General features: G+C 35.7%; 1 protein-coding gene across 1 annotated transcript; it reads left to right on the forward strand.

The window, feature by feature from the left end:
• Positions 1-298: 298 nt before the first annotated feature.
• LOC311084737 (uncharacterized protein) lies at positions 299-10,196 on the forward strand. The gene is made up of 6 exons (XM_084116965.1): positions 299-385; positions 3,588-3,917; positions 4,391-4,501; positions 4,755-4,845; positions 4,975-5,026; positions 8,932-10,196. The coding sequence occupies exons 1-5, from the start codon at positions 331-333 to the stop codon at positions 5,021-5,023; spliced, it is 636 nt and encodes a 211-aa protein (XP_083973091.1). The 5' UTR covers positions 299-330; the 3' UTR covers positions 5,024-5,026; positions 8,932-10,196.
• Positions 10,197-10,930: the final 734 nt, after the last annotated feature.

The raw sequence follows: 10,930 nt of genomic DNA on the forward strand, positions 1-10,930 counted from the left end.
GGTCTCAGGCGTATTTTTTACAGTCTATGGGCGTAGTCCAGAAACAGTAGAGCATGCATTGATTCATTGTCAGAAATATCATCAAGCTAGGCAGAGGCTTATTGCTCAAGTTGAGGCCAATGGAATTATCTTTGATTATAGAAATATTCTACAAAGAAGTGCTGGAAAGATTTTTTATTTTTTCATTTTTATTTTTTAAAGAATACAGGGCTTTTAAAAATAAGTCTCCTGTTACATACAGTCCAGCGGGGGCGGTAATGCAACAAATATTTGTCAACCGCCATTTATAAATAGAAGAAGAAGAATCAGCATTCACATTGGGACACAGCTATGGAAATGAAGGGCATACCGGTAGCTATTCTTTTGATTTCGCTGCTTTGCCATGGTAAGACAAGCGTTACAGCCTCTCTTCTGGGTTCATTTTGTTATAGCTATGATCACCTTAAATTCGATAGAATGTATTAGTTATTATTTGCAGGGTTCTCAATTCTCACGCATTGGACACGCTCACACGCCACACCGTGTATTTTTCACGCTGAAAAGGCAATGCCAACCAAGTCGTCCTGCAAGCTTTATAACGTTGTATACGAGGCGCGGGCACACAAAGTGAAGTTTCCTGCCGCCAGCACGTATCTCGGCAAGATTGCATTCGTTACAAGGCAACACAGATGCGCGAACACACGGAAGTTGACGGAACATTCTCGGCCACCGTACGTTCGTTACTAGGTAACCAACAACATCGCGCGAACACACGTCGTGATGAAGAAGGTAAGTTGGAAGAAAGCTCGTCTAACATCTTTAGGCTAGAACATTTAATATATAGCCCATCGTACATTATTATTGATGCAGTCAAAAACTCTACAACTACTTTGCAACCAGGCCAGAAGCTTTGGCTCAGTTTGGCTACCTATTATCTGAAACTAAGGGAAATGTTAGTGGGTATGGGAAGGAATGAAGATGTATTTCTTCATTTTATTTTAAATAAATTTAAATTTATTTATTTTTTATTTTAAATTATATATTATACTGTATTAATAGTCTTTCTAGTTACATTAAGGCTACTTGTATTAGAGCAGAGTGCTCTGGGTAATATTTTATATCCTGTCAAAACATAGGCTACATTAATCATTGCCATTGCAGTTGTATTTTTCAAACACTTACAACACAAAACACATTTCATAAGCTGGAGTGTGTACTCTTGTACACACACACACACACACACACACACCTTAATATTACTCTAATTTGTCATTTGTTCACAATGTCCCGCCACCACACAATAAATCATTATACCATTTCGACTAGACACATTCAAAATTCAAAAAGATTTTTTCCAAACTGTTTTGAGCAATTTGTTATATTTTTGTAATTTTTGTATAACTTGTTTGTAATTTTGAAATATAACATTAAAGAGTATATTTGATGTGATGAATTGATTGCTCTGTCATTTATCAGATTTACCAATTGTTATAATTTCAATTTGTGCTGGTTAGTTATGAACAATGGGTAAAATTGGCGGGTGGGGCTCCATTAGGGCTCCTCCCCCAACCGCATGTGATCTCACTCCAAGCTTTTGATAAAACTTGAGAACCCTGTATTTGTATTTGCTCACAGTGTGTTTTCGAAAGTGAGATCGAATATTAATGCTAGATGTTTTGCTATAAATTATGGACATGGGCATGGCATCTGAGGATTATTTCTCTGTTATTTTGCTTTATTTCCAGATTCAATCATAGGCTCGTTCATACGTAGAACAGCACTTTCGCACAGTCTATAAAATATTCAGATTGTACTGAATGCCAGCTTGCTTATTTGGCTCAAGATAATGAATTATGAAGTCCAGATGTCATGCAAAAAAAAAAAAAAATGATTTGCTAGGATGAATGGGGGAACAGCATAGACTGTAAAAAAATATGGACGTAGTATCCGTGACGTCACCTGTAGGTTTCTGAAGACCGTTTTTGAAGCCTAAAGTGGGCGGAGCCGGCCGTCGCCATCTTGGCCTCGCGTCACTCCCGGATAATAGAAAATGGGCAAAGAGGCAAGTGAGTGGAGCCATATGCAGCCCAAACTTACACAAACAAATAGATAGTTACCTCCTTCACAGACTACTTGCAAACAATAAAACTTAAATTACTACAGTGTCCAAAAGGTTGTAATAAATGTATTTTAGCTTAAGAATTTGTGGCGGACATCACAGCTAGTCCTCATTCTGTTTACTGACTAATTACAGGATAATTTCCTACACATATCTTTGAGGACATGTCAAAAAATACTTCCAAATATAGTCAGTGTTAATAAATGTTACGCTATTTATGAAATGCAGGCTTAACATTAACGTTATATGACAACGTTTCAGACGTTTTATACAGTCTATGGCTTCAGCCTAACATTACAGATCACAGTCTGTTGGATCTTGGAGTGTAATAAAGTTTTAAATGCAATTATGAATAATAAATCAATTATTCAAAATAAAATGAATAAATGAAATTATATTAGAATTTCACTCACCGGAAAAAATGTAGTCCAGGCTTCTTCTGGGACGATCGGTTAATACAATTAACCCCACAGCAAGTCATTATGACAGTGAAATAATCCCGACACGGCAAACACGGCAGAAATGCTAAGATTAGTGGCTGGAATTTATTTATTTTTACGATAAATTAGCTGAGGTAACGTGACGGCTAACAGACAGCAGACCACAGCAGCGGGAATCCACCTGTCACTCAAATGTGGACACACCCTTAATTATGCAGAACTTTAAGGATTAATCAACTAAACGGATGAGTTCTAAAAAATTTCACCCCCCTCACAGTTGTCATGAAGGGCAAAATTAGCTGTATAGACCAAAACACATTCAGACACCAGGCTGTAAACATGTTTTTTTCTGCTGTAAAAGTTGGCATTTTAACATGGGGGAGATACAGATTTGACTCACTTCTGACACCAGCCTCAAGTGGCCAGTCAATGAATTGCAGTTTAACTCACTTCCGTGTTGGTTTCAAGAGAGAGACGGGGAGGTTGCCGCTTGGGGAACAGTCCTTGGTGAAGAGGGAGTAGAGGAGGGGACTAACGTTACACCCTTGTGGCGTGCCAGTGTTCAGGATGAGAGTGTTTGGATAGAATTTGTAAGATGACACTTTGTTTCTTATCGAAAGAAACCAAAACACAGAGCTCATTGCGATTTTTGGTGATTAATAGTGGCCAGATTATATTAAACATGATAATGCATTGAGTCTATAGTTGTAGTATTTTTCATGGGTAATGGGTGTAATATTCATTGTGAAGACATGAAAATACTTGTTTGAATACTTGTTATTCAGAAAATATATGTATTGAGAAAGGGTATAAATGAATCATGATGTGTGTTGTATCGTATGATGGTGATTTAGCTAGATTGTCCATGAGTCTCATGTATGTTTGTCTGATGAGTGAATGTGTGAATCAATGATGTTGTTCTGCTGTTTGTTTGCATACATTATGAATCCAGACACACAATCTTTATTATGTATAGAAAAACAACACAGCACAGCACTTTTCTGTTGTTTTTAGTTTAAATAACAATTCACTGTTCATTTCTTCTTCAGGTTTGTCTGGTGTTGAAACAGAGAGAGTGTCAGTGATGGAGGGAGATTCAGTCACTCTAAACACTGGTGTTAAAACAAACCAACAAGAAACGATTGTATGGTTTTTTAATAACACTCGCATCGCTAAAATCAATGGAGATCAGAGTAAGATCTGTACAGATGTTCAGTGTAATGAAGGTAATGAGAGATTCAGAGACAGACTGAAGCTGGATCATCAGACTGGATCTCTGACCATCATGAACACCAGAACCACAGACTCTGACGAATATAAACTACTGATCATCAGTGGCAGCAGCGACAGTGAAAAGATCTTTAGTGTTTCTGTTCATGGTGAGTTATAATGTTTAAAAACAATAATGTACATTTACAGTAATTCACATCATTAATGTGTTTAGGTTTTTTTTTTTTTTTGCAGTTACATTCAGAGGAGCTTTTTTCTTTACCTGTATATTAATTCACATACAGTATGCAGATCATTTCTAAATTATTTTTCTATAATAATAAAAAAAAATAGTTCAGTGTGATTTAAAACTGAATCATTACCAGTGATGATCTGTTAGTTTTGAAGTTGTGCTCTGGTAATACTGACACAGTTTCTTATACAATCTCTGATCAGCTTCTCTCAGACAAATATTATCTATGTAAAATGTGTTCATAATCATTAAAGTTGGATAAATGTTGCTTGTCATATTTAAAGTCTAGAATTGCTTGTGCAATCATTCATATTCACATCTCTTTCATGTTGTGTAGTTTGTTTGTTTTCAGCAAAATATCCTTCAATCATCTGTTGGTTTGTGTTTCAGATGTTTCTGCTGCTGAACGAGATGGAGTGAAGAAAAAGTCAGTGAAGGAGGGAGAATCTGTTACTTTAGATCCCAGCTTATCCAGTGTAGATCCCATGGTTTCTGTCAGTGGTGAGTATAATTCTTTGTAATTCAATGCATTTTAAAATACATTTCAATGTTTTAAATCAATTCAAGAGAGCTTTGACACAATGTTATAATATAATATGTAAGTAATGCATATTACCTGCACCATTCCTTGATAGTCTCAGTCTTGTCTCGTATCAACCACATTGGTAATTGGATGTAAAACTTCCTGCTTCAAATGCAATCAATACGACACTACTCTCTAGTAACAATGACTGTCTGTCTCCAACTGTTCCAGATTCAGGTCTGTCTGCAGGTGCTATAGCAGGGATATGTGTTGCTGTGGTTATTTCTTGTCTGATTCTCATTGCTGGTGCAATTTATAAAAGGTGAGAATTAAACGGCTGATTTAACAAGACAGAAATATGAAATTAAGTGTGAAAAGAATTGTTAAATTGCATTTTCATTCTAATTAAACAAAGTCATGTGTTTAATTGAGCTTGTTGTTGTTCAAACAGGCATCAGGACAGGAAGCAGCACAGGAGAGGAAGGTCGGTTGGTCTCTAAAAGGTGGGTCTAAGCTCTTAGTTTCATCAATTTTAAAACTTAGTTTCGTCCAGCTTTCCGATTAATATATACACCTGTTGCACCATCTAAAACTACGCTTAGCGTAGATGATTCACGTACACACTGACATGTTCTACTGCACTGATAGGTGAGACGCCATTCGTGTTACTATGGTTACAAATTTAAATTGGTTCGCTCCAGTGTAAAGATGAAAAATTACTGCTGAACTGAAAAAAATAAAATAAAATTAAATTAAAATAATAATTATTCAATACTTCTATGGGTATTTAAAGCGCTTTTACATATGGAAGGGGGAATCTCCTTAACCACCACTAATGTGCAGCATCCACCCAGGGGCGCGGAAAGATGTTTTAGGTTGGGGGTGCTGTTTGTTTGTTCGTTTGTGTATAAACGGCATACACGCACCCAAACTTGACTGCACATCACATTTTGGACATTATTGCTAATGCTTTCAATCGTAATGCAAACGACCGACTTACAGGACATAAATTAAGCCTTTAAATAAAAGGGTTATTGGGCTGTTTACACTGTCATATACAATAAAAGCCTGCACAGCGACAGGAAATAGAAATGAACACAAAAAACCTGCCTATAGTGCCTACCTTAGTAGAGCGGCTGCAGGCAAATTATTATTATTATTTTTTTATGTGGCTGCTGACAAATTCTTTCTACGTGGACACACAATATGACATCACCCTCTGCGCTTATGTTTTAAAAAACATAATTTAACATATAAATAGTCCTAACACTTTTTTTAATTGCCTACTTAGTGTTTATTACAAATAAATTACTAAATGCTTCAAATTAATAAATGTAAATGAACAAAAATTTGCGTTACATTTACAATCCTGTGAAACCGGCACTTCCCGTGCCCCTGCATCCATGTGGATGATGCGATGGCAGCCATATTGCGCCAGAATGCCCACCACACACCAGCTTATTGGTTACTCTTATTAATTACTCAGATTGTGAAAGTATATGCATTATGCATATGCTATATTACTAAGAATATGCATAATTTGGTATGCAAGCATTGGCATTGCAAGTGTTGGGGACAGCGCTCCTTTCCTGTTACGTGTTGTCACTGCGGTGCTAACTTGTTGATTAATTCTAACAATTCAACCCTGCTGAAATTAAAATATTCAATAAGTTCTCTGTCTCCATATATCTAGAGGATGTGTGCGGTCTCTCATTACTCTTTCACGCCGGAAAGCCTGCTGATCATGTAGCCTGTATACCAGATAGGCGTAAGATTTAGTCTCAGACGCGTACTACGCCCAGATGGTGAAACTGGTATTAATTCTACGCAGGACTTAAAACGCATTTGATGTTAAGCTTAATCTCACGACCGGGTGTACGTCCTGAGGGTTGTTCCATAAAACAAGATTAGAATACAAGCCAGGCTTATTTTGGTTAGTTAGACTTATTGTCGGTGGATTCTGTTTCATAAAGCAAACTTAAAATAGTTCAAACTCAGTTGCCCTGGCAACTTATGCTGGGAAACTAGTCTGGTCCAGGGCAGGCTAACTGTCAGGCTAAGCCTCATTGTTACACGGATCCTCTAACACTGACCAATAGGAACACAATGATATTACCACTGACACTCTCTCATACCATTATTGGACTCTATTAACCACTATTAGTCCAAAAATAAATACACAGTATACAAAAAACAACTTAAATAAGGCTACAATGATAAATTAGACTAGAGATAGATAGATCTCTAGTCTCTAGTCTCTTTTCTTTTTTTACTGGCTGAATGTTTTGTGCCCAAGATTTAATTTGATTGTTTTAAAGATTTATGAATACATTTCTCTCTGGTTTTGTTTGGCAGCTGTAGTACATGTTTATGATTAGAAGAACATTAGAACACAATCTAAAAAAAAGCTTTTAAAGCAGAAGTTAAAATCACAAAATTAAAAATAAATAATTACAAAAGCACAGACTACATTTTAACTGGTAAGATGAATCTGAGCTTAGTAATTGACAGTACTGTATATTAGCCTACATTTGATTTACCCCATTACAATAGTCCCTTTACAGTTATTGCTATCATAAAAATACACTTGTAGGTTTAAAATTATAAATAAGGCACATCTAATGTCCAAATAACAAATATTTAAGCATATATGTATATGTATATGTATGTACTTTGTCTTTCAATTCAAGCACATTTAACACAATTATACAAATTGACAATTCCTTCAAAGACATCATATTTCCCCCAATAAATATTCCTTATTTTTCCTTCTACTTTTTTTCTTTTGTGATAATACTAACACCAACACAGTCTAAAAAACACATAATTAGAACAATAACCAAAAAGTACATAGTTAGACACTTTTACATATGATTTAAGGGGAAAAAGACAAAAAAACAATAAATAAATATTAATAAAAAGGTAACATTCACATATTTATATCAAACTCTTATAATGACACATAATTCCTAATAGTTATTCAAGTAATATTATTTAAATATAAAATATTCAATATTAAATATGTAAATAAATAAAATAACAAATAACTAGAAATAAAAGGGAGGGAGGGTTATATAAAAATGTAGTTAATGTAGGCTAATATATATTCCTTTATTTTATGGAATATTCTTTGATTTTAGAGTTGCACATATCTTTTCAAAATGTATACATTTGCTCTTAATGTCATGTTATCCTCTCCATAATGTACTTTAGAAACTAAATCTACTCTAAAACTGGGGATTCTTGCTTTCTCCAAAAAATTATTGCATTAAAAGCTGTAATTCTCAGCATTCTAAATAAGTATACATCATCTTTATTAAGTAGCATAGGTCCTATACCCAAAACTATATTTTGTATCTTTATATATTTAGTTTCTTTAAAAAAAATCTTACCTGAATTAGGCTACTTCTGTTCAAATGTTTTTTATTAGAACTATAAAATATGTGTAATGAGCTAGAAGTTCACTGCAACTTATCCAACATCCTGAAGATAAATTATAATTAAAAGATATTTCTGGTGTTATAAAATATCGCATATTAATTTTCCAAGCAAAATGTATATTTTAGTCAGTTATTGCGCTCCTATTTGGCGCGCATGTGCGCAGCGCTCGTTCAATATGAAGATTAGCAGCTAAATGGATACATTTGCATGACTTTCTAACATTTACAGATGGAGAATATAACTGTAAAATGTAAGTTTTGCACTGAGAAAAAACAACAAAAAAACATGTCACAAATGCATAAAACGGCACAAAATATACGCTGTTTGATGATGGATCGATTTGATCCACGATCGACCTCTAGGGCTGCTTCAGAAACGCGTGCACACGCAATTATCTAGACTAGATCAACCTGGATCAAATTAGTGAGATTGCGTGAACTTCAATTACCTTTTATGGAACCACTTTAGCCCCAACTTATTTGTTAGGCTCATTCAAGTCCGGTTTTGGAGTTTAATCCCCGCTTTTCTAAGCGTCTTTTATGGAACAACCCTCTGGTGGTGCAACCGAACCCAGGTGATAGCAGCACTGAGCACTGAGTCTGCGAAACACAGTTTACAACAAACTGACATCTGTGAGAAGTGTAATGTAAATATTTATTTATATTATTACATTATTGTATATTTAGATTAATTATATGATTATTTAACATAGGATGCTATAACAGGGTGTAACATTAATGTACCCTCTGAACAGTTGTCCTTTTAAAAAAAATGTTTTATCACTATGGAAGCACAACTTGACTGTAAAAACAAACAAACGAAAAAAACTAATTATTAGCCAGATAAAAAAAAAATACACAAATATTTACATTTACAAAGTATCATTCTTTGGTATCTTGTATTTTTGTGTTTATGTAACTGAAACGTCAATCATGATAATGTTCCGTCAATCTGTTTTTTCTTCCAGAAGAATGCCGTTAAAGACTCGCCCTCTAATACTTCCAGTGGGACCTCATACTGATGCCAAGTATCAATATTTTCGCAGCCTAATTTTGTTTCAAAATGCATACAGTATATTTAAGATATGCACTTAAGCTATGCACTTATAAATCTTAAGCTTTGCACATTTATACATATAAGCATTACCATATCTCTCTCACATTGTATACAGGAAGGATGTTCTCGCTTATATCTGAACATCACTCTTTCCATGTTTAAGTGTTAAGTGATTCTGCACACAAATGCAAGCCAGCTGCTATGCAACAAACCTTTTGCTCGCTGTTAGAATCAAATAAGTTGTCTACTTGTAGGTGCTCTGAGCGATGTTAGGTGACGTCACCCTCTTGTTGACGTTCGAAGTATTGTCAAACAAAACGGAGGCTAACTCGACCCTCCCTCCTCGTCATCCCGTCCCCTCCCCCTTCATGCTTCTGTCTCCGCCACTCCCCACATGTGCACACGCACTAACCCCCCAACCCCCAAATCATTCAGGTTGGTTATTGGGTGGAATACTGTTATGTTTTGTGTTCCAGGCTGGGCCAGTTTGTTTTTCTTGTCGTTTGTGGAGCCTGGGCTGTCTACAGAGACCGTGTTTTTTTTTTTTTTAAAGTGTGTTCAGGGGACAGGCAGCTAGTGGATAGTGAGGAGATGTTTGCTGTATGTGACAAAATGTTTCAGCCTAAAAAACGCGTGACATCGCTTAGAGTACCTTTAATGCCATATCTACGCTGCTAGTGAGCCTGTTTCATGTGTCAAATGTGAAGAGCCAGCATATCCAAACAGCCAGCATCCAAACAGCCAGCATATCATTACTATTACATAAAGTCGGTAATACTGGTTATATATATAATTTTTTTTCACACAGAAAATAACTCCTTATTGCCACTTGGCATCCAAGTTCTATTCAGTTAATGGCAAATGAATGTATTTTCGTATAACAATATACGAATGATTATAGATATAAAAAGACACTTTATGCCAGACTATAAGCTGTAATCACCTTTATGCCTTAAAGGATTAGTTCACTTCAGAATGAAAATTTCCTGATAATTTACTCACCCCCACATCATCCAAGATGTTCAAAACATTCCAGGATTCTTCTCCATATAGTGGACTTCAATGGGGTCCAACGGGTTGAAGGTCCAAATGTCAGTTTCAATGCAGCTTCAAAGGCTCTGCACAATCTCATCCGAGGAATAAGGGTCTTATCAAGCGAAAGGATCCGTCATTTTCAAAAAAAAAAAAAAAACACTTTTTAACCACAAATGCTAGTCTTGCACTAACTGTGATGCGCCACACATTACATAAAACAAACGTTTTTTTTTTTAAAAACAGTAAGACAATGACGTTGGATGATTTTGAAGTTCTAGTTTGAGTTTTTCGCCCTATTAATCTTTTAACTTGATTACGTAATGTGTGTCGCATTGCAGAGCTAGTGTAAGATGAGCATTTGTGGTTAAGTATATATATTTTTTTGTAATTTCTTTTTCCGAAAATGGCAGATCGTTTCACTTGATAAGACCCTTATTGCTTGGCTGGGATCGTGTAGAGCCTTTGAAGCTGCACTGAAGCTATTAGCATTAGACAGGGTAAATTGTCCATTTCTCTCCCCTAGGCTACACTGTCAACACCAACTGGATGAAAATCCTCTATAAATCCCCTGTGGCCTGCGTTAATAGAATCATCTCAAAGGTACTCAAGGATGCCTATTGCCTTCTCTAGCATTTGCACTTTTTATTAACTACTGAAAACTGGCAGCGGCAATTAGGTAATCCTACAGTATTTCTGGAATTTAATCAGATTCACACTGCCAAAAATAATCTCATATTGCAATGTAAATATAAAAGTACATCATCTGCATATCTTCATTCCCATCAATACAACTCATTAACCGTTTTAGCAGGGTGTCTGGCTAGAGCCCCTGGTGAAACTTCGAGCAAGTTTCATGTTGTGTCGAGCCTTCTTAG

This window comes from Abramis brama (assembly GCF_963993115.1).
Source record: "Abramis brama genome assembly, chromosome: 6".
In the NCBI taxonomy this organism is placed as follows: domain Eukaryota; kingdom Metazoa; phylum Chordata; class Actinopteri; order Cypriniformes; family Leuciscidae; genus Abramis; species Abramis brama.

What these genes read in the sequence shown, in the direction of transcription:
- LOC311084737 (XM_084116965.1), top strand. Translation starts at nt 331, where the DNA reads ATGGAAATGAAGGGCATACCGGTAGCTATTCTTTTGATTTCGCTGCTT. An exon ending in GATTTCGCTGCTTTGCCATG is followed by an intron (nt 386 to 3,587) that starts GTAAGACAAGCG and finishes TTTCTTCTTCAG; the next exon opens with GTTTGTCTGGTGTTGAAACA. An exon ending in CTTTAGTGTTTCTGTTCATG is followed by an intron (nt 3,918 to 4,390) that starts GTGAGTTATAAT and finishes TTTGTGTTTCAG; the next exon opens with ATGTTTCTGCTGCTGAACGA.